Consider the following 24535-nt stretch of genomic DNA (forward strand, 5'->3'; position numbering starts at 1 on the left):
AAAAAAAAAAAAAAGAATGGGACCCTATTGGCAGGACTGGTCCTCCAGGAGACATCTAATATTCCATCTATCGCCCCATTGGTGCAGGGCAACAAGATGTGAGAGGACGGATGAGTGGATGAGAAGAGCAAACCAGAGGGGGTCCAGCAGTAGACAATTAGCTGAGGCCCACACATGTGGCCAGCAGGCCTCAGAGTGGCTATTGGCGGGTGGTAGGTATGTAGTGTGCAGTGCTGGCATGGCTTAGGATGAAGGGGGAAATGAGGTCTGACCATATGCTCATAGTGCTGGGCAGGGGAGCAGGAGGAGGGAGGGAAATGAAGGTGGCTCAGAAGGAGTCCTGCCCTTATGGAGTTTACAGTTCAATGGAAGAGATAAGTTATACCCACAGCTGACCCCAACACAGGTAGAGAGTGGGCTTCCAGGAGAGAGGTGCCCAATGTCACGGAAGTTGTGACAGGGCAAAACTACTTGCAGCTAAAATGGTCACAGAGTACCTCAAGAGCTGGCACCTGAGCAGTCCAAATTATAGGAAGTGTGTGTTAATGACCACTTACATTCCTACCTGCAGGAATCGGCAAAGCTGTCAGGGAAGAAGAGGGTGATTAGCACATGTGCACTGTGGTCTTGGTCCATCCGGTTAGGCCTGAGGACCAATGGATGTTTTCTGTATCCAGCACCTGGCCTAACATGGCTAAAAAACTGTCACTATAGCCCTTCAATTTGAGCACCCTTCAGAAACCCGTAACTTTTATTGTTGTAGCAGTCCTCAAAATATCATTTGAATCACATAGAACTGTATAAAATAAAACCACAAATGAAACTGAACAGTTTGCCCCACTAAATAGTGGACCAACTATTTAAGTACCTAGCCATAACATTTTAACTTTTTTCTTAATGGAAATATCTTTTTTGAAACATTGCAAACACTTCCCGGCACTTTTTAAAAGAATATGGTGAACAGTTTGCGACAGTCACATGGTGATGGTAGGGCAACTCCAGCTTTTCTATATGGGAGAGACATAAAGGCAGCAATCTGGAGGGAAGGGGGAATTTTTTGATGATTGAGAATGCATCATTTATCCCTATCAAAGAATGGCAGAAGGCATGAGAAGCCCGCTTGCCCTCCTGCTCTGTGCTGCCTCTGCAGAACAGGACTGTGAGAAAATCACTTAAGGACTGTGTTGTGGCTGTAGATGTCATTGCCCAGGAATGGCTTTCACGCATCGCCGGGATGTCAATCACGTGACTGTGTCCTCTTCCCTCCTCTGATGGTCCATCTGTACTGGCTGGGCTGCCCCGGCAGGGCACGCGGATGCATTTGGGGGTTGCTGAGCAGAGGCAGCTGCCTGCCCTCATTCCACCCTGCCCAGGCTGGAGTTTCCTGCCTAGACCTCAAAGGACTGCAGAAACCAGAGACAGGTGGCTGGCTGTCCCCCACAGCAGCAAAGCTGTTCTGTCTTCTGTCACGAGTGATTTGTTTCTCTGCTGTTTTCAGCTGATTATATCTGTCATTGCTTCCAAAAACAGCCACCAGTGCCACTCACACCGTCATGACCACTGATACAGGCCTCCACGGCTCGCTCGCTCTCCTTCTCTCCCCCTGCCTTTTCCCTTTCTTGTCACTTTTGTTGCTACTCAGGTTTGTGAGAAAAGACTGGCCTTTTATAGACATCACTTGCCAAGCACAGTACTTCTTTCTATCTTTGTTGGCTAACCCATCACTCACTGTCCTGCAGGGATAATCTTATGTTCTTCCGCTTCCCTTTGGCTGAGTTCTCTGAGGGCCTGCTTTTTGCTGACAAAGAGAGGAGTTGTGTGTGTATTTTTCTGGCAACTCTCTCCTAGAGCAATCCAAAAAACTAGGGATGCTGGAAAGTGAGTGTGTATTTACACAGTCTTTATAATCTACTCATGTCCCTCTCTGAAAGCACTGATTGCTTGAACAGATTTAATAGTTCTGGTTCTGAAGTAAGACGGAACTGAGTGGTAAAGAGCCCATGTTCTATGTCATAGAGGCTGGGGTGAGAGGACACACTTTCTCACTTACTAGGTTTCTCACCTTGAGCAAGTCTGTGACTCAAAAATTTATTTCCTCTGTCTGTAAAATAAGGCTAGAAGTGGTACCTTACAGGGCATTGCAAAGCACTTAGCACAATCTTTAATGTATATTATGTTGTGATCGAGAGAGAATGACTGGAAATATGGTTTCATTCAACACACTGAAGAATTGTTTCCAGGGGCTTGTTTCCTATGATACCATAGTTCATAGTCTAGAATTAGCCCATACACTGGTGTTATTATCCGTGAACCTGGGAGATTCTTTAGTGGCATGAATTCATAATTGATCATTGTATAAAATAGTTCACAAAGTTTGGTGAGCTAAAAAAAGCAAAGCAGCTTCTGAGACATATGCAGATGTGGACATGTTTGAGGAAAACTGTTTGAAATGTAAATTATAGTTAATCCTACTCTATGGTTTGATAAAATGCTGGGAACCAAATATCTGTTTTCCGAATGTGGTGAACTCACGAGAATGTCAGAAAGCTACTGAGGGAGGAAGTGTTTTAGAGCTTCCAAGAAAAATATTACTAACTCTTATTTGGAGCTGCTTGGGCAATGTTCCAACAGTCAGCAGCGCACACTGGACCCCCGGGTGTTTTGTCTTGGTCTGTCCATTGTGTTAACATCCTTCCCAGGTCTGCTGTAGCTGAAGAAAGCCTTAAATTTCCTATCTGTGCTCCTCGCAGGGGATTTATGACAACACTTAAACTAAATTGTGCCATTAATGAGATCTGTGCTTTCTTCAGAAACTTTACATATGCCACTTTCTCTTGATAAGCCCAAAGACATATCTAGAAATTATTTTTGTTTATGTAACATTCACAATTTGACATAACTCTGAAATTGTCTTAAATGTGTGCTGTCTAGTATTTTAGAATGAATTCACACATTGAACAGTAAGAGGCGATATGTATTTTCTTGATTACCTTTGAACTCTAAGATCCTCTGAAAGAAAAAAATGTTACAGTTATTCCAAATGATTCTGGGGAAAAATTCTAGTTTTCAGTTATCATATGTGGTTGGTAAATTTAACATACCAACAAAATTATTCAGCAAGGATGCTGAGGGCTGATGATAAAGCTTACCGTGTTACACAGTCTTCATATTAATATTTACTGAGGACCTCCATGTGCCACTTGTAGTTATCTGTAGAATGCTTGATTTTGAGGCCTAGTGTAAGCTTTGCATTTTGTTAGAATAATTATCATTATTTTCACCATTATCTTTGTTATTATTTACCATGTATTGCCTGTTATGATCCCATTATGTTTGCCAAAAATTAATTATATTGCATATTAAGAACACAAATTTACATTATGGATATTATTGGCATATGAACTGCTTACTGCAGCTATTTTGTCATTGTTTTATAACAGGCAAATAATCCTTTGATTCAGATGAGAGAGAGGAAAGAAAGAAAGAAAAGAAAGAGAGAGAGAGAGACAGAAAGAAAGAGAAAGAAAGAGAGAGAGAAAGGAAGAAAGGAAAGGAAAAGAAAGGAAAGGAAAGGAAGGAAAGGGGGAGGGAGGAAGGAAAGAAAGAGGGAAAGAAAAAAGGGAGGGAGGGAAAGAGAGAGGAAGAAAGGAAGGAAGGAAAGAAGGAAGGCAATTCCAGCTCACAAAAAAATTAAAAATATATGCCATTTGACTGGCTACAGTCATTACTAGAAAGAAAAAGCAACTAATTCAAGCCAAGAACCACCTCAATCCCTGTAAAACTAATGGCAAATAACTCAGTTATTCCATTACAGTGAAGACATTTAGAAAAATTAGGCACACTAGAACAACTTGAAGCCTTCAGTTGCCCTCAGCAGAAGTCTGTAGAAACCAAATCTAATTATTTAACCACAATTATGATTGATTACAAACCCGTCATGAATGATGAATTCCTTTCAGAGTTTCATTTGGCATTATTTTGCAGTCTTCTGCTTCCCACCATGTAGGAGCAAAAAATCACAAGAGAGACTGTATGGGATAGGGTACCCAGGTACCCATGGAATCACGAGGAAGCCCCACACACAGCTGGAGTTCCGCTTAGTTAGGGGTTACACCCCTGAACAGCTCCCTACTCACTTTGGCAATGCCGATCACAGTCAGTCTCAGAACTTCCTTAGTACTCTTTGCCTCAACCCAGATGCAGGTGACACCTCTTACCTCCAGAAGGCACCTAACTCATACTTTGAGGAGGATGGAATAATCCACTATACCTTGCTACACTTCACATTCTACAGCACATCATACTGCTTCACTCTTATTGCAACCCGCCTTCAGTGGTAAATGTTCTCCTGTGTGGTTGGGACTGCCCAATATGCTTCTCTCTCCCAATGTCTTGAATTTCTTCTTTCATTAACTTCTCTGTACGGGGATACAGTATTCTATACATTAAGAGCATACTTTGCATATTCCACTCCATGTTTATTGATAAAGCATTGGTGATATTCACACTTCTAGAACAGAAGTTTCACAGCTTTACTGCTAAAAACCTCAAGACTTCCTAAAAACAGGTGTGTGTTTTATTTAAAGGCCTAAATGATCCTTTTCTTGATTAAAAACTCAAAGCCTCAGACTTGCCTTTGAAATGATGAGTTGCCAGTGTGGGTAAATTAGTAACATTAGTATAGAAGGTGGTTTCCAGAGAACGGGGAAAATATTTGCCGTAAACTATGGGGGAGAGTGGTGGCATGTGAGAAATTTACGATGCTCTTTCTTAAGTTAAATGCTCTAAGTTTTAGTGACTGTGACAATGATATGGTAGATAATGTTCTACTCTTGGAAAAAAACAGGAGAATTCTTTATTTTACTGGAAAGATCTAATAGCCAAAGCACTTCACCTTTAATTCACACAGTTAATTCAAAGCATCAGTTGGTCATCATGCTTTAGGACACGACAGGACACGTAGAAACTCCCTCCTAATCAAAAGGACCCATGGAGAACAAACTCTTCAAGCTTGCATCTTAAAAGTACAGTCAGCCCTCCATATCCATGAATTTTGCATCCATGAATTCAACCAACAATGGATTGAAAATATTTGAAAACAAAAGTCTCTCCTGAACATGTACAGACTTTTCCTTATTATTCCTTAAACCAGTGGTTCCCAACCTCTTCAGCACTAGGGACCAGTTTCATGGAAGACAATTGTCTTCCATGGAGTACAATTGTCTCCTCAGTATCTGTGGGGGATTGATTCCACGATTCCCTGCAGATACCAAAATCCACAGATACTCAAGTCCCTGATACAAAATGGCATAGTATCATTAATGTTATGTTATTAGTAATAATATAATTAATATTGTGTTAATTAACATAATTAATGTTGTTAATAATATGATGTTATTATTAATATTATTAGAGAGAGAGCTGCAGGGGGGGTGGGGGGTGGGGGGAATGGTTTGGGATGAAACTGTTTTACCTCAGATCATCAGGCATTAGATTCTCATAAGGAGCGGGCAACCTAGATCCCTTGCATGCACAGTGTACAGAAGGGTTCCTGCTCCTATGAGAATCTAATGCCGCTGCTGATCTGAAAGGAGGTGGCCGGCCACTCACCTCCTGCTGTGCAGCCCAGTTCCTAACAGGCCACAGACCAGTGCCAGTCCACGGCCCGGGGATCGGGGACCCCTGCCCTAAACAATACAATACAATACCTATTTACATTGTATTAGGTATTACAAATAATCTAGAGATGATTTAAAGTGTATAGAAGGATGTGCATAGGTTATATGCCGATACTATGCCATTTTATATCAGGGACTTGAGCATCTGTGGATTTTGGCATCCTCAGGGAATCGTGGAATCAATCCCCCACAGATACTGAGAAGACAACTGTACCGGACCTTAAACAAAAAGGATTAAAGAATTACCTTATGCTTAGGGGAAATTGTTTTAAACTAGAATGGGAAGGCATAGCTTATATTTAAGAAAGAACTTTTTGAAATAGAGAAAGAATGTTAGTGTTTACTCAGGCTGTAGTTCATTAGTGATATCCTAACAAAACCTATGATGAGAGAGAGTACTAGAGGAAAAAGCACTGGCCAGGTGCGGTGGCTCACGCCTGTAATCCCAACACTTTGGGGGGCCAAGGCGAGAGGATCACTTGAGCCCAAGAGCAGCCTGGATGACATGGCAAAACCCCATATCTACCAAAAATATACACATTAGCCAGGTGTGATGGTATGTGCCTGTAGTCCCAGCTACTAGGGAGACTGAGGTGGGAGGATCACTTGAGCCCAGGAGGTTGAGGCTGTGGTTTACTGTGAGTGCGCCACTGCACTCCAGCCTGGGTGACAGAGTAAGACCCTATCTCAAAAAAAAAAAAAAAGAAAAGAAAAGAAAAAAGAAAAAAAGAAAGAAAAGAAAAGAAAGAAAAAGCATTTATTTAAAAAGGATAAATAAAGAAAAATGTTAAAAGAACCACATGTAAAATAGAGAGGTATATGGAGGTGGAGGAAGGTTATGGTTGGGTTAAGAATGAAATTCCCCTTAATTAACCTCAGGTCTTGCTTCTGGTTGTGTCACATGAACTGCCTGGAAGAAGGAGATTGGTCTGTTAGTGATGGGAATGCAATTGTGGACAGGCAGGACAAAACTTGTTGTATACTCTCTCCTGGGTTGCTCTGTGCTACTGACAATGTCTGAGAATTCAAAGGGACACAACAGTCCTTCAGACTGTCCTTTAACAAATAAGAATCAGTGTCGTATCCTGACCCAAGAAATGACCTGATAAATTTGCCACTTAACAAAATAAAACTGTTCAAATGATCAATAGGCATTTGCCATCCAGAACAGATGGTGGCTCTGCTGATAAAATTTTAAAAGCCTTCTCTGAAACTGTGGACTACAGATTAATTCACTGTCCTGTGGGAGCTGGTTTAGGCTTTAGTGCAGATGAAAACAGGAAAACTGTTCTCCCAGGCACTATTTGTGTCATTTCTGCAACTTGCTCTGTCTCTGAGAAAAGGACCTCTTGAATCCAGCCCGCTGCACACATGATGCCAAGGGGTTCGCTGGCACGTCAGAGCCAAAGCACAGAAATGTGTCATTCAAAGACAACAGTGAGGTGGCCTGGCTTCCAGGAATCATTTTCTATGAAAAACTCAATGTAGAAATAAATGATCACAAAATGTGATATGAATAACGCAGGTTGAAGAAGGTAGCAAGTAAGAGAGTTGATAAAGACAGCTAGAGAGAAAGTATTTATACTCTTAAAAGATCTGATTTAAGATAATCCGGCTGATTTCTATAATGTGGGAAATCTTGCTAAATTAATTCAGAAACTCTAAGTTAATTACAGGGCACCCAAAATGCTTCTTTGGGAACCCCATAGTTCAATTTTTAGCAGAGATTTTATCACAGGCTATTGTGATCATTGTGAATGGTTGATTAAAATGTAAAAAGGTGGACCAAAATCAACTGTAGCAAGAGTGAGGGGTTGAGAGCCAGAAACTCAAGAATATTGAGTCCTTCCAAGGAGCTTGAGTCATAGAATGCAGGAGCCAAGGGCAAACCCCTGCTGAAACTCCCCGGCTCTTTGGCAGTGTAACAATTAAGCTTCTTAAGAGTCAGCAGAGAGCCCCAACACTCAGATAGCTCCTTCAGCACCCAATAAACCATACTTGATATGGAAATTTATAGAAGCAAACATGGAATTTTATAAGGACTGAGTAATGTATTTCAGTACATTAATACATCATTGAACTGAATCCTCTGGAAAGGAAACACAACCATTCAGTCTATTTTATCTCAAAAGCAGACTGACTCTGGGTTATAGTGTTCAGATTCCATCTGTCCTTGTTATTCAGACTTCCAGGGCAGTAGTCAAGGGCAGTTGTCATTTGGATAATGAAATGCTGGCTGTGGAGGTGTCTGCTACCTAGCAGCACCAATACACTGGCTACCAAAATATAAAAATGTCATCCTGGAAACAAGTTAGTTCAGCCTCATACAGCAGAGGGGAATAGCATATTAGCTGTAGGTCACCTCTCTTTAATTTTTAAGTGTTTTACTTGTGGGGTTTTCCTCCCCAAGAAATGGAAGCCTAATCTTCCTGTTATTTTCTGAATAAAAAAATAAAATAATTTGTATTTATTGAGCCCAGACCATGGTAGTGGTGGTTGTCAGGCATACTGGATGTCAGAAGAAAATAAATCAACTAGTGAATTTTAAATTTGATCCCCCCAAAACTCACAAAAATAATCTTTCCATCAAAGTTGGTTCCTTTCACCAGTGACAATAAAGAGATTTTAAATCCTACATTTTATTTTCCTTTTTAATTATTATTAAAAGTTAAAAAGCAGTAACAAATCATCTATCAGAAAATTGGGCGATGTAAATAACCAAAACAATCTTGAAAAAGGACAAACTTGAAGTTCTTACATTTCCTAACTTCGAAACTTATTATAAAGCTGCAATGATCAAAATAGTGGATGCTGGCTAAAGACACATATATAGACCCACTATAATAGAATAGAATCCAGAAAAAAACTCTTACTTACTGGCTCAAATAATTTTTCACAAGGGTGCCAATGGGAAAAAGGCAGTGTTTTTAATAAGTGGTGTAGGGAAAATTGGATATCCACATGCAAAAAAAAAAAAATGAAGTTAGACACTTACTTAACTCCATATCCAAAAATTACTTCATAATAGAGCAAAGAAATAAATACAAAACCTAAAACTATAAACTCTTGGGAGAAAACAGGGGGAAACCTTTGGGACACTGGAATTGGCAATGATTTCTCAGATATGACACCAAAAGCAAAGGAAACAAAATATAAGTAAGTTGGAAATATTTATGTCTCACAGGACACAAGCAGTGGAAAGGCAACCCACACAACAGTAAGAAATATTTGAAAATCATATATCTGATAAGAGATTGATATCCAGAATATATAAAGAACTCCTACAACTCAACAACAACAACACCCAATTTTAAAAATGTACAAAGACCTGATTAGCAGCGAGGCTACACAAATGGCCAATAAATATATGAAAAGATGCTCAGCATCACCAGTCATTAGGGAAATGCAAATCGAAACCACAATGAGATACCACTTTACACATTCACGGTGGCTGTATTTTTAAAAAATCAGAAAATAATAAAGGTGGGTGAGGATGTGGAGAATTGAAATCCTTGTGCATTGCTGTGGGAATGTAAAATGGTACAGCTGCCATGGAAAACGGTATGGTGATTCCTCAAAAACTTAAACATAGCATTACCACACGATCCAGCAACTCCACCTCGGGATATAATACCACAAAGAAGTGAAAGCAGAGATTTACAAAGATATTTGTACACTCGTGTTTATAATAACTTTATTCACAGTAGCCAAAAGTGTTCATCAATGGGTGAATGGATAAAGAAAATATGGTATACATACATCGAAGTGCTATTTGCTCTTAAGATGAAAATTTTGACACATGCTACAACATGGTTGAATCTCAAAGACATCATGCTAAGTGAAATAAGCCAGTCACAAAAGGACAAATATTTTATGATTGCACTTATGTAAGGGGTTCTTAGCATAGTGAAATTCATAGAGAAAGGAAGTAGAATGGTGGTTGCCAGGGGCTGGGAGGAAGGGAAAATGGGGATGTTGCTTAATGGGTTCAGAGTTTCAATTTGGAAAAATGAAAAAGTTCTGGAGATGGATGTTGGTGATAGTTCCACAATAGTGTGAAAGTACTTAATGCCACAGAATTACATACTTGAAAATGGTTACAATGGAAAATGTCATGCTGTGTGTATTTTGCCATGGTAAAACATTAGGAACAAAAAAATCAGAAATAATGAATGAATGAGTTGTCAAAATATTAGATAGAAATTAAATGTCCAATAATAAGAGAACAGGAATGATTAAGCAAATTAAGATCATCCATTCAATGGGATGTTTTTGTAACCATTGATGGTGGCAACATGAAAAATGCCTGTGTTACAGTATTAAATTGGGGGAAAGGGAAGGTAAAATTGTCATATACAATGACTGCAATGATAAGTCTGATTCCAGAGAAAAACTAAAAAGAAATGTCAAAGTACTTTAAAAATTTACATTAGAATGATAAGAGTATTTGCTTTTTCTCATCTATTTCCTGTTTGTTTTGGAAAGTGGATGAAATAATCTTTAATGGAAAATAAATTTATAACCAAAAATGTAAAGAAGGAACAAGGAACATTTTAAAATAATTATTATTAGATTCTCTTTTGGCTATTATCCATACGATCCAAAATACTAGATATTTTTTAGGCTTTTGCAAAGTAGTTTAAATATTGAGGATGTGAGTAATTATGGCTCCTGGAAAACCCTTCTTCAATTTTACACTTCGACAACCATTCAAAGATAGGTGCAGTGTAGTCCCAGCTACTTGGAGGTTAAGGTAGGAGGATTGCTTGAGCCCGGGAATTCAAGACCAGCTTGGGCAACATGGCAGGACCCCATCTTTGGAAATAAAAAAAACCGTATAGGCATTCAAGACTTGGGTTACTGAGCAGCGGACACATATGACAAATGCCTCTGAAGAAAAACCTTTTCAAGGAATGTCATGCATTCATCGCTAAGCACAGACAGCTTCTTAGAAGCAGAAACCGCTTGCTCAGAAAGATGCCTATTTAGGTTAAAGCAGACTCAGCTTGGCAAATGAGCAGCCTTTACGATTGCTCTCTGAAAGAGGCAGTAGTTTCAGTGGGTTATTCTTAAAACTTAATTATGCATCCGTCTTCTTTCTCCAGCTTGTCATTAGCTCATTATCTCTCCCAAGCTCCGCCTTGGCCCTCCAGGTCCCCCCACCAACCACGCGGGGGAAAAAGATGCAGAACAATTGGCTGTGTGGAGGGGCAGGAAGGGAAAGGAATTGGGTTCAGATGGTGATGTCTGCTCTTTAAAAGTAACGTAGAGGGCACTGAAGGTGGACAGTGTCACCAAGCACAGCTGCAGCCACATCTTGGGGAGCTATAGCTCCTCCACAGACCCCCAGCAAACCACACGGGAGAGTCAGCTTCACAGAAAAGCGCAGGGCAGGGGGACCTTTGGAAGGTGTTCGTTGATGCACCAAGGTCACCAGACCTAGGGTTCCAAAATCTACCTGCCTTCCCTTCTGATGGGTCCTGTTACCAATTTCCTTTGAGAATCTTATCCCATCTGTCTTCCAGAGTCCTTATCCACAGCAGACATTCCCAGAAAATATTCTTATAAATTTAGTTCCATTCCAGGGTGGAATGGATTCTGGTTGAAGAAGCTTTCCAATGGTCCAGTTTGCTTCTCTTCTACCCTCTGCCATCTTGGACGGCTCTGTTGTCTTTTAATCCTAGGTGGTTCGAGATCAGATCTCTCACTGCACAGTGAAACTGCGCCAGACCACAGGTCTCATGGAGTACTGCTTGGAGGTGATTAAGGAAAATGATCCTAGTGGCTTTTTGCAGGTAAGAGTTAACTAGGTTCTGCTTCAGATTCTAAATGTCCCATAGGACATAGTCTAGGATGCTTAAGTCAGACTTCCAACAGCCCTGGGTCTCTCAGTAACAGAACCTACCTTCACACTGCAGTGTACATGGAAGTGCCTGCTAAATAAACTCCACTGACTTCCCAGAAGTCACTGCTACCATGTACTACAAGTTTGAGAGGTGCATGGGCTTTTTTTCTTTTTTCTTTTTTTCTTTTTTGCTTCTTTTTATTCTTGTGTTTAATCATGAAAACATAATTATCTGTAAGTTCTTTCAAAGTGGAGTTATTGCCTTGCCCAAGAATTCGGTCCTTATTCATTAATATCTCTTGGACGGTTTTGTCAGATGTCTAAGTGTCTAAGTTTGTAAGATGTCTACCTTCTTGACACCTTCTACTGGCCAGAAAGTCAGAGATTTCTCAAATGCAGAGATTTCTCATTCTTCAGTGTTAATTGTTTTAGTGAGATGCTATGGTGTAAGCTGGATTTTACTTAAGCTTTGATCCCAATGATTAGCAACGTTTTGTTAAGGAACATGTAGATCTCTTCCAAGTCACACTCTACTAAACTGGCCAAGAGTGACAGACAGAGATTGAATATAAGAAATGAAAGAGCTTTCTACCAAAGAATACAGTGATAATCACATGAAGATGATGTGCTTAAATTGTGAGAAATTCCATCTGCACCCTCACTAAACTATTTTATGAAACTGATTTCCAAGTCTTGATAGGATACTCACACTTTAAATTAGAAGGGTTGAGCTACTGATTCTAATAGAAATTAACTAGTTTCCAACATATCATCCTTTAAAATTGTTGGCATTTAGTAAATCTACCATAAATAGCATGATCATATATTCAGATTTGTCTATTAAATCAGTTAACACCTTCTAATTTCTTATAGTGCCCCCTGACTCACAAAAGTGTTCAGATTTGCTTGATAAATTGTGAGTCACCCTAGTCCTAATGGGGTGTTCCTCACCAACTGCACTGAAGCAGTCAGAGTATGAGTTCTCAAGGCATTTTGGGAGTAACGCTCCTGGAGAGCCAAGGGGCAGTGTTGTGTTTCGAGTGTGGTGGTGTATTTCTTAGGCTGTGGTCTTTTTTATCTGATTAGATTTCTGACGCCCTCATAAGGAGAGTGCACCTGACTGAGGATCAGTGGGGTAAAGGCACACTCACTCCAAGGATGACCACGGACTTTGACTTGAGTCTGGACAACAGCCCTCTGCTGCAATCCATCCACCAGCTCGACTTCGTGCAGGTGAAAGGTATGTCCTTGCATCCCCCAAATCAGAGAGCAACATCCTGAGTGGATGCTGGTGCTTGAAGCAGGATCAGTACCCCTTTGGCTAATGTTACAAGAATCTGGAGTGGCTCCTAACTTAATGTAATGAAAATGTCTCTTTATAAATGTGTGACCTACTTTTCAGCAAGCTGGATAAATTCAGATCAACTCGATGCTTGCCTCTTTGAGAGTCTTAGAGATTTCAAGTGTTCAGCACCAGAGAACAGCTGACATGAAAAGAGGAAGGCAGAGAGAGAAAGAGATCATCACAATACATACATAAAATCGTGATACAGAAAGGAATCCAGAAATATTGATATAAATCAGAGGAGTCCAGAATTGAAGTGACTGCTTCCACATAGATGAGATAGTAAGCAAGTGGTTGAGCATGGATCAGTGGGAATTTGAGAGGATCACAGTTGGCCTGCCAATACTGGCAGAAAAATGCAAGCCTGGAAGGAAAATGGAAATTTGATATATACTTTAAAATTAGATTATATGATTAAGGGATATGGCAAGATCTCTTTGAGATTTTGGGTGGGGGCTGAAAATATTTTAAGGTAAACAACTCTTTCAAAGAAAAATAACAAATCAAGCCAACCATGCAACAGCATTTTTATGGCAGTGTAAGTAATACCCATTTGAAAAATATTTCTTTTTAACTTTTTGTTTTGAAATACACAAGAAGTTACAAAAATAGTAAGAAGTTTTATTCACCCTCTACCCAGCTTCCGTTGATGGTTACATCTTGTAGCTATAATATAATATCAAAGCCAGGAAGTTGACACGGAGAAGTGTGTGTGTATAGTTCTATGCCATCTTATCCTATGTACAGATTCATATAATCACCACTGCATCGGGATACAGAACTGTTTCATCACCACGAAGATCTCCCTGCTGTCACACCTTGAAAGTCATACGCCTCCCCTCCACCACCTCTAATCTCTGGAAACTCCTAATCTTTTCTCCATCTCTATAGTTTTGTCATTTGCTGATTTTTTAAATTGAAATTGATTTGCTCTTTGCAACTCCTGATTTAAGCATCCACATAGTAAATGACTCTTAGCATTCAGTGCTTTAAAAGTTCTGTTTCTTAAGAAAAATATACCTGCATCCTTTTATCAAAGAGAGATCATATAAATCAGTAAGTTTTAGGGCTGTCTACTTAGGGTCCACATCAGGCAGTTAAATGTGTTCCTGTACTTGGTATGTGTACGTCTCTCAGCCTTTTAATGGATTTTTGCTCTCTTTTATTTTGAGCTTTCTCCTTTTTTGGGGTTTAATATGTGTTGCTTTGGGAAGATGCCTTCATAAATTTTTGAAGTAGTGCATAGATTGGAAATAAGTATGCTTTATTACAGTAAGAAAAATGTTTAACATTTATTGAGTGCTAACCAAACCAGACATTCTCCAAAGTGTTTTACGTATAGCTCATTTTATTCTTGTAACCCTAGTAGACAGTTGAAGAAACTGGGTCACAGGAAGACTGGGTTACCTGTCTGAGCTCACACAGCTGGTGAGTGGCAAGGCCAGGATTCAAAGTCAGGGAGCATGGGTAGAGAACCAGCTCCTACAACTTCTAGTTTGTGCTGTAAAGCTGGTGCCACACTGAGCAGCTTCTTCAAGGAATAAGTGAATTCATCTCTTAATATTAACAAATCTACATTTTTGTTGCAGCAATTCTTTCTTGCTGTTTAAAAAAAATATTTTTAATACCAATGTGGTAGCCTGTAAAATAAACCCGTCCTTAATAAAATATAGAGCCCCAGATAAATCCCCCTGGATCAGCCTCTCTCTGTTCTCAATTCTTTCAGTGAGATAAAAATCACTGAAAGGTATGTCACAAGTAGCTTGGAGGAAAAAATATGTCACAAAAGAGCAATAGAAAGACTTTTGGTGGTAGAGGAAAAAATGAGCTAACCCAATTAGCCTTGGTGAGGGGGCAGGAGGAGGGGGCAGTTAGAGGGTAAAAGCCTCAGGGCTTTGAAATGCTTTAATCAGCTGTCAAAACTCTCTCCTCCCCCATTCATTGCCCTCCTGAGTCATGTCCATCTGCCCACGGTGGAGTCCAGGCCAGTTGGCAGGATGGTAAAGATTGAGCTGGAGTGAACAGGCCCTTCACTGGGTATGGGAACTGCGAGTTCATGCTCTCTGCATCACAGACCACATTTCTAAAGCACTGTCACTTGGCCACTTAGGACTGCACACAAAAGTAAGAGGGACAAGGCTGTTTGTCCAGTCTGTTAAGTCTGCACACACAGCAGAGAATACCAAGTACTCTCAGGGCCAAAACGCGGAACACCTTCCCAGCACAAATCCATCTGAAACCACACAATAACCAGAACAATGATTCATGAAGTTAACCTAACAGGCCATTTGGTATAATACTGGATTATAGTCTTCCATTTTCATTTTCTTTTTAACACTCTGTCTAATTTAATTTACTTCTGATTATTATCACTCTGCCTGGTTAATTTATATGCTTTGCTTTGTGCTCATTGAGTTTAATTAATTCAGTGAGAGCCTAGTCTTCTTTAGAAGCTGAATAATTTTCATCTGTCAGATGCTTGTGATGGAAAGAAGAAGCCAAAGGTCATGACACAATAGAACTTGACTGGCTGGAGTTCAGACTTCTATTGGCCTCTGTAATATCTGTTAATATATACACAACTCTTCCTGTTGTGGTGTTAATCTTTTCATTTTTTAAAGATATTCTTAGTCAGTGTAATAAACTGCACTTTCACAACTTGTCAGTAAAAAATATGTCAAGAAACTGCACCTCAAAGACCATAGCATTTGGAGTCGTGTTAAAGTAATCTGTCCTTTGTGAAACTAACAATACGTGTAATTCAATATGTATTTTCTAATTGTGCTAAGTTGATTACAGGAGGAAGTTAAAATATTTTCAAATTCACTTAAAGTATGCATTTAAAGATCTGACTCAAAATGATAACTAAAATATCTGTTTACTTCTTGACTCAGAATTTTATCAAACATCTCTGGTTTCAAAAGCTCATCATAGATGCCATTGTTGTTGCCATTGTTGTTGTTGATACCAAAGAAAGTAGGTTTACAGTTGGCTTTTACATATTTACACTCAGACCAGCTGCTATTCAGCAAGAATGCACTATCTAAAGTTTTACTCTCTTGTTAGCTAAGGATTTAACTGGCCCATTCTGATTCCACACCACCCTCAAGCAATGGAGATCTATTTGGTACCTTTTTCCAAATATCCCTAAATTGTAATGGCACATTTTCTGGTCTTGTTTTGATTAGAAAATCATCTTACCCTCTTTCCAGAATACTGGAAGTGGTGTTTGATCTTTTAGACTTTTCTTTTATAGAAAACAACATATTAAGCTTTGTCTTCTATTTTTATTAGAGAATAATTTTAAAAACATTTTCCACTTAATTCTAAGGTTGTATAATCAGCTTTTTTCCAGATTATAGGAAGGAAATTTTAAGTCTCTTCCTAGTCAGCCAAGGGCTTTACTGTTTGGTTGAGAATAGATTTCAGATACCTACTTCCTCCCCCAATAAATATTAACCCAAAATTGTCTAAGTACACAAAGAATCCCAAAATTCATGAGTCATGGTACTGAAATGAAATGCCAGTTTGTTCATTCTGAACCAGGATGAAACAATGACCTAACAGTTCACCAAGCCTTTTTAGCACATAGACCACTGGCTGTTAATCCCTTTAAGTGTCTCTACTCACGTAAGGGTGTATTTATTTTTATTGACACAAGTTGAATATAAGCCCTGAGTATGCACCAAGGTCATGGGCAAGGACAGTGTGATCTGAATAGAGTCTCCTATAAATCATAGGGGGAAAGCTGCCAGAGGGTTAGCGGGGAAGGAATGAGCAGACACACTTGCAGGTAATCTGTTCATGCTGATAGCCTGAAATGCATGGACTCAAAACATGCGTTCAGGGTTATCTTTAACAGTATACCGATAATAGCTTTCCAGAAACAGCTTGTAGTTGTTCTAAAGTCTAACTTTTCTCAGATGCCATTTGTATTGTTCAGCCACGTAAAGGGGAATGACAGTCTACAAATGAGCCTTCAGAGAAGATAATGCAGTAAAATTGCATTCTCAACCACCATAGTTGTGAAGGTAGAATCTTTATTTGGGGAATCTTTATTGTTCACATTATAGGAAACAGAAAGAAACTTTGGGAATTAGACGTGGAGACTTTCCTCCAGTACACTATTTCTAGACACCAGACTGGAGAGGGGCAGTATGATGCAATGCTAAGCACACAGCCTCCAGAGCCAGGCTGCTTGGTTTCAGATGCCAGTCCTGCCACTTACTAGCTATAAAACCTTACTGTGCTTCCATTTCCTCAGCTGCACAATAAAGATAGTAGCAATATCTTCTTTATAGGATTGTTGTGAAAATTAAATGAGTGAATACCTGTAAACCTCTCACCACACTCTCTAGCATTCAGTAAAGTGCTTGAAAGCATCCCTGATGATTAGTGTTCCCTGTTAAGGTCAGGAGCCCAGCTTCTCTTCTCACTTCTCCCCGCCACACTCCTGTGTACTTTCACAGAGGAATTCTGGATGGTTGTGAGTGTTCACAATCTGAAGGATTCGTGAAAAAAAATTAAACAAAACGTGAGATAGAATTTGAAATAGAGTGGCCTTAAAAAGGGAAGACATTTGAAAACATTGGTATAAGAAGATGATGCTGGAAAATTTAATTTTGAACCACAGCTCTGCCAGACCTCTTCAAGGAAGTTAGTAAGAATAGCTGCCCCCTTGTATTTTAAGAGGAGAATTTTTAGCCTAAAGCTTGATTTTACAGGCTAAAAGAAGGATAAATGCTAGAACCCTGATCAGGACAGGAGAAATTCATTCTTAAGGAAAGAACAACAGCTGCCCCAGAATGATCATGAAAGTGTAAAAATCAAGATAGCTAGGAAAGCCCCAATAACAGGAGTTTCAGTAAAATACAATGCTCTTCCTTAGATTTTAGTGCAGAAACTGTAATGCTATCCTTATCCGAATCATAAAAGATAGATTAATTGGAAAGTACTTTGGATTTCTAGTAGACCATTTATTTTGTGCCTAATGAAGTTAAATAGGATAACATAACACCCACTATAAAATATATTTTTCTAGAATGTCAGCCTGAGTCTCTGCTAATGAGGCTGTAAATTTAGCACATTTACCTTTTATGTACCGCATCACTGGGGGTAAATAAGGAAAAGGGAAAACTAATTCTCAGCACATGGAGGAATAAATTTAGACAGATGCAAATATCTCTGGGTTAGTTCTGTGTTTTTTTTTTTCCTCTCCACTCCCTTTGCCTTTTTGTCCATTTGCTAATTTGTCTAAATCTGGGACAATATCAAGATCTGAAGATTATTGAGTCTAGCCTTTTTTTATATCCTTTTGGTCTTTTAAACTGTATCCACCAAGGACTTATAAATTAAGTTCTGATGTTTTAATTACACATGACATCATGTATTTCAGTTACTCTTTTAATTATACCTATGGCTACACAGGTACATTTGAGTTTCTTATCAGAGACGTTGTAAGCATTTGCATGATTTAAGTTGAAACCATCTGTGATCTTATTCTTTGATTTTTGTAATTGATGAAATGTAGACTTGCCTGAAACATGAACAAAGGGAAAAAGAAAGACTAATATGGAGCTAATGAAATAAGAGCATAAGGAATTGTTTCATGGTGGGCACTAACTAATAAGGACAGTTAAGAATAAATACCCCCCAGGGGAAATCATTCATGTCTCCATAAGCCCTTTGAAGAATGGTTTCCCTAAACCTGTTATATTTTTCTTCCATAGTAAATATGTTAAAAATGCGTTTTTAATAAAGGAAACAAATTTTAAATAAAAAGGAAAGTCCCTAGTAGTTAAAATGACCTAAAATTAATCCTGTAGTTACAACTCCTGGGTGATGCCTATTTATATTTAGATACTCTCATTAAAAGGAGTTACATCTTCTGTGTCCATCTCTTTCCAACCAGTCCTGTAGTTTATTTAGTGAGCAAGACAATGAATTTACTTCCTTTCCTCCAAATCTGGATTTCTGGGGCTTCTGAGCCTGCAGTAGCTATAGCTCTTTGATGAGATTTCACCCAAATCCTGTGCCATTGAAACTTAAAACATGATTTCTTCTCCTAAACCGATTGCCTGCAGTTTTAACAGGCACGAATTTTGATTTAGCTATGTTTCATTTAGTAGCTCAGACATGATTTTATTGTAATGCCTACAGTCTTTTCTTAAGTATAAGACAATTGATCGGCTTCACCTTTGCATTTTATATGTTACAGTCGCTGCTTTTGTTTTCTAGGTTATCTACCATAGAACCTGTTTTCTAAACTGCTGTAAAATTAAACACTGTTTTGGTTGGGATGACTGACAAGACGTAGATTTAATTCAGTGCACAAGACACAGAGTCCAATTTTGATACAGCATACCAGGTGTTCCATGATATGAACATTTGTTCATCTAAATGTCCCTGGATATGGTCCAAGCTGTTCTCTCCTGTTATTGAAGTGTTAACATAATAACAATAATAAATCAATGTTTTGGTGATGAAAAAAAAATTTTAAACAGTTAGTAAAAACATGGCTCCCGGCCAGGCGCAGTAGCTCACGCCTGTAATCCCAGCACTTTGGGAGGCTGAGGTGGGTGGATCACGAGGTCAGGAGATTGAGACCATCCTGGCTAACACGGTGAAACCCTATCTCTACTAAAACTACACACACACACACACACACACACACACACACACACACACACACAAAACATTTGCCAGGCATGGTGGCGGGCGCCTGTAGTCCCAGCTACCCAGGAGGCTGAGACAGGAGAATGGTGTGAACCCAGGAGGCAGAGCTTACAGTGAGCTGAGATCTCGCCACTGTCCTCCAGCCTGGGCGATAGAGCAAGACTCTGTCTCAAAATAAATAAATAAATAAAATAAATAAAATAAAAATAAAAATAAACCATGGTTCCCAACTGCATATATTAAGTTTATATATGAAGAACTGGGATTATTCAGTAACTAATATTTCTATGTGTGTCTGAAGGCTCAACTAATTTGCAGTTTTAAGTACTAGAAAAGAGTCACAGTATAAAATGTGGAGGGGGCTGTTATGACTCGTAACAGCATGACAGACTCTCACACAGCTGCAAAGGCATCTTGAGCCTCCTCGTCATGCCCCAGACCCCTAGTGCACATACCAGGCTCACAGTGGGCCTACTATACCTGCAAATGAGTCGACTTGACCTAGTGCTGTTTTTGAGGTATAGCTACCTTGAGATAATGACGTCAAGTTCCTCAGAAGTTTTGAAATGGAGAGATCACTGTGATCTCTCTGGGAACCAAATTTTCAAAAATCCACTGTTGTAGCTACTTTTGTGCACAAGACCTAGAGTAGAATCACTGGTTTTAAAAAAATGATAGAATATTGGAAATGTAGTGGTTTCAGAGCTATTTCTCAGAATAGGCAGTCTCTGGTTTATTAACTTGGGTTTAAATCTCAGAATAAGTTTTATGATAAAATAATTAGCACAGCTTCAGGCACATTATGAGTTAAATAGGCTTTAGTGAGTTGGACTGGAAACCCAGCCTCCATGTAAACATTTCCTTTAGGGATAATGTCTTCAGTGCTCAAGGGGATGAGAACAGAGCAGTTCTGTGAATTGGCCTGTCTCCCCTCCAACAGCCACAATGAAGGTGGGAAGGGCCACTGTGCGCTTAGGAAATGTCCTAACCGCAAATCAGGAACCAGTCTGACTCCTGGGACTCTGTGAAGGATCCTGTTCAGCTCCCTTGTGCACCCCAGGCTGGCTACTTCTAACCATGTGTTTATCAGGGGGATGTTTGTCATTCTAAGATACTGGAATATCTGCAGCTTAACAGAAGCCAGTTACACTAATTTCTGTTTAGCTTCCTCTCCAGTCCCAGCAACCCCTATCCTACAGCTGGAGGAATGTTGTACCCACAACAACAGCGCTACATTGTCCTGGAAACAGCCACCCCTGTCCACGGTGCCCGCCGATGGATACATTCTGGAGCTGGATGATGGCAACGGTGGTCAATTCCGGGTCAGTAGAGAGCCCACTACGTACTTGTTAACCCAAACCAGTGACTCTGTCAGAGGACCTGCCAGGGAGTCCTGCCAGAGACAGGCTTCCCCGTCTCTCCCGGGGACAGGCCATACCTGAATCCTGCTTTCTCCCTCTACCATGAAGGTGGATGGAGCAGTCTCTGAAACTGCCCTACCCTTCTTAAGAGACAGGACATGCAGTACTGGAGTCAGACTGCCTGCATTCAAGTTGGTCTCCGCCACGCTAGCTATGTGGACAATGCCTAATTATCACCCCTTTGAGTCTTCAGGTCCTCATTTATTAACGAGAGGGATGATAACAATAGCGTGAATCTCATGCCTTGTTGCTAAGAGTCCCTTAGATAATTCATACAAAATTCCTAGCAGGCTGCCTAAAACATGGCAAGCGTGCATTATTAGCTATTGTTATTACCATCATTGCTTATTGCTAATAATATAATTAACCATTGTCCAAGGTTTATTTCTACAATCCACAGCTTCTAATGTCTTTGACTGGCATTCCTCTTAATTGGCATGATCTCCTGTTACAGCTTCCCTATTCTAAGAAGCCTTTCTAGCAAAGGTTTCCCCAGTTCTATAGTTTTATTCTGGGCCTTTCACCAGATAGAACTGGTACCAGAAGATTGCTACCTTCCCAAGGCAAGGGAGCCCTATCCCCATTGAGAAGCTCATGCTGCCATCTGAAGGCAGGACAGAATGGCGTCCCGGTAAGACACGGCTGTGGTACCTCCAGGTTGATGATTCATGTGCCACCACCTGTTGGCATGTGTCTGCTTCTCTCTCATACAGAGCTTCGTTCTCATGCATCCTTTCCCTGCCACCCTACTTTCCATCCTCTCCACCCTAGTCTTGCCTGGAAGTTCTGATGCTTGGAGCTTCCCAAGGGAGCAGCCCCTCTGGGGACTGAGGCCAGTTCCTGCACTGAAGAAGGGGAGACCCCCATCTAAAAAACCTCAGGCCCGTGAGGATGAGGCTTTCTTCTGGTCACCAATGGCCAAACCTGGGCCACTGGCTTTCAAGAGCAAAGCCTCTCAAGGCCCCCTTTTCCTGGATGTGTTTTTGATCCCCACTAGGTTTAAGTACTTGAGAGCAGGGACTGTGTCTTCTACAATTCTCAAGGACAAAGGTTTTCTCTTTTGATAGAGAAGCCTGATTTACATATATGTTGACTTATTGGCATGGTAAAATCTAATTTCTTTCTTTCCAAGATAAGGGCCTCAGGTTCCATTTCATGTCTTTTGCAGTGTGTGTTGTGTGTGTGTGTAAAATCCTGTCTATTTGTCAGTTTCTCATTCCTGACTTTGCCTTTTCAGTTCCTGTGTCATTTTCAGGGCGTTTCTTTGCCATTTATGATCTTTTTTTTTTTCTCCTGGGAAAGTAACTCTCCTGGTTTTCCCAATTCTTTAAATAAATTAATTCTCTTATTTTGTCTTGACTTTTTCCTCACTCAAAGTGCGGTCCTCCCACAGCAGCATTGGTTTCACCTGGGAACTTGTTAAAAATGCAAAATCCCAGACCCCACCCCAGACACCTACTGGATCAGCAACTGCATTTTTACAAGATCCTCAGGTGATTCATATGCACGTAAAGTTTGAGATGCACTGAATGAGAGGGCATGATATTCTGATTTTTGTTATTCCAGCAGGAGTAATGAATTGATGGGCGATCCAAGACCCCGGTCTTCTTAGTATCCTACCAGAGAATTGTCATTTTAAGGCTGTGCTTTGAATGCAAATTATTTTTATTCATTACATCAGCATAATTTTGCAGTGTGTACAGCTGAAGAGGGAGGCAAATGCCTAACCTATGCTAAAGACACATGCTAGGATTTATTTTAAGCCTTTGAAATGTCATTCTTTCTCCTTTCTCTGTTTCCTCCCCCTTCCCTCTGTACTGTGATGAAAATCTATCCCCCTGTGGTTTGGAGTGTAATCTTTGTGACAGTTCTGAAGTCATCAGAAGAGTTCTAAACATAGGGTAGAGACCACCTGCCTGTTTTCATGGTTTCAAACATGTTTTTTACAAACCATACTGATGGATAAGGAGCTCAGTAGGGGTCATATACTGTATCAATGCCAAGTTAATAAGTGTAATCTGAACTATAAACTCTCAGTTTTATTTTTTTTAAGCCCAAGCTGCTAATAACTACCATTCTTTAGCTGCCTGGCCCATGCTAAATAGAAGGCATGATGCTAATCTGCATATACAACACTAAGTAATCCTCACACCAACCTCATAAGGTGGATATTATTATCTCATTTTACAGATTAGGAAACCGAGGCTAAAAAGATAAATTAAATGGCCCAATATCTCACAGGATTCAAATCCAGATTAGAATGACACCAGGGCTCTTGTTCCTAACCACTGAGCGACACTGCCTCCTTCGCCCCTCCAAAGGGTGCAGGCTAAGTGCTGTCCTGTTCTTTGCTGACTCTCAGGAGGTGTATGTGGGGAAGGAGACGATGTGCACTGTGGATGGTCTTCACTTCAACAGCACATACAACGCTCGGGTCAAGGCCTTCAACAAAACAGGAGTCAGCCCGTACAGCAAGACCCTGGTCCTCCAAACGTCTGAGGGTAAGGCCCTTCAGCAGTATCCCTCAGAGCGAGAACTGCGTGGCATCTAAAGTGGCTGGCAAGCCCGGAGGTAACCCCACCACTGCCCACATTCCTGCAGTGTTTCCATGACTTGCTCTGCATTCTGCACAGAGCCGCTGTTCCTCTCCTGCCTTTAGAGAGCCTATGGTATGTGGATGTGATCAAACCAAAGATTCCACATCGGCAGTTCAAATGGCTTGGGCCGGCGGCTTCCTTTGATAACACTCTAACTAAGCTGCAGTTGAAGAAGCTGAAAAATGAAGGCCTGAATGTGCCCCCCGTGTGTAAGACGAATGTACCTAGGCTCTAGAGCAGGCTCCCATTCTCCACCGATACACATCATGTGCCAGTTTTGCCCAGATTATTCTAAATTACTCTGTAGTACTTGCTTGTTCTGAGGGTGGGACCTAGGTTCCTTCCAGCTGTGGATTTGTATGATTGAATGTGTTTCAAATGGGTGTGGGGTGCTAGAGCTGTTCAGAGAGAGTCTGTTGGCCGCTCCTGGCTTACCCACTTAGACCGCCTCTGTTTCATACCCAAAACTGAGGCCGTCAGCACTAGGATTGAGACTTCCTGTGGCACCAAACAGGAAGAGACCAGCAACTTTGCATTACCCGCCATTTTCATCTTTGCCAGCCCCTCCAGTCTTGGCTAGGCTGCCTAGAGCCACCGCACAAAGTTCATCTCTAGAGAACTTTTGCTTCTTAGCTATACTTTAAATATTTTGGTCATCAGAGACATGTAATGTGTCTCAGATGAGAGGCTTGAATTTGATGACCAGATATAACCTCTGAGGCTTTTAACATTTTCATGTTAAGAGTAAGCAAGACACATGAAATTAAACCTACAAAGAGGTATTTGTGGCTGGTGCCAAAGCATTCTGGCACTTTGGGGTGTCATTTTAATCAAAGAAGTCACCCCCCACCTCACCAGGATTCTCCAAAACTTCCCTCTGCAGAACTAATTATGTTGATTTTGTTCAAGTTCAAGATGTTAGCTAAAAGAACTGTGGTGGTGTTCTTCCCACTTCCCACAAACCTCAACATGTG

The 24535-nt window shown here is 40.4% G+C and overlaps 1 protein-coding gene across 2 annotated transcripts in view; it reads left to right on the top strand.

The window, feature by feature from the left end:
- TRIM9 (tripartite motif containing 9) overlaps positions 1 to 24535 on the top strand; it is a 120019-nt gene that overhangs the window by 73457 nt on the left and 22027 nt on the right. The window contains exons 4-8 of one of the 2 annotated variants that reach the window (XM_011956876.1): positions 11363 to 11473; positions 12610 to 12763; positions 13481 to 13486; positions 20720 to 20865; positions 23327 to 23465. In XM_011956876.1, the coding sequence (XP_011812266.1) occupies positions 11363 to 11473; positions 12610 to 12763; positions 13481 to 13486; positions 20720 to 20865; positions 23327 to 23465 (556 nt within the window). Of the gene's footprint in view, positions 1 to 11362; positions 11474 to 12609; positions 12764 to 13480; positions 13487 to 20707; positions 20866 to 23326; positions 23466 to 24535 lie in introns of both variants that reach the window. The other variant, XM_011956875.1, reaches the window with a different exon arrangement.

Source organism: Colobus angolensis, unplaced genomic scaffold, assembly GCF_000951035.1.
Source record: "Colobus angolensis palliatus isolate OR3802 unplaced genomic scaffold, Cang.pa_1.0 Scaffold428, whole genome shotgun sequence".
NCBI lineage: Eukaryota > Metazoa > Chordata > Mammalia > Primates > Cercopithecidae > Colobus > Colobus angolensis.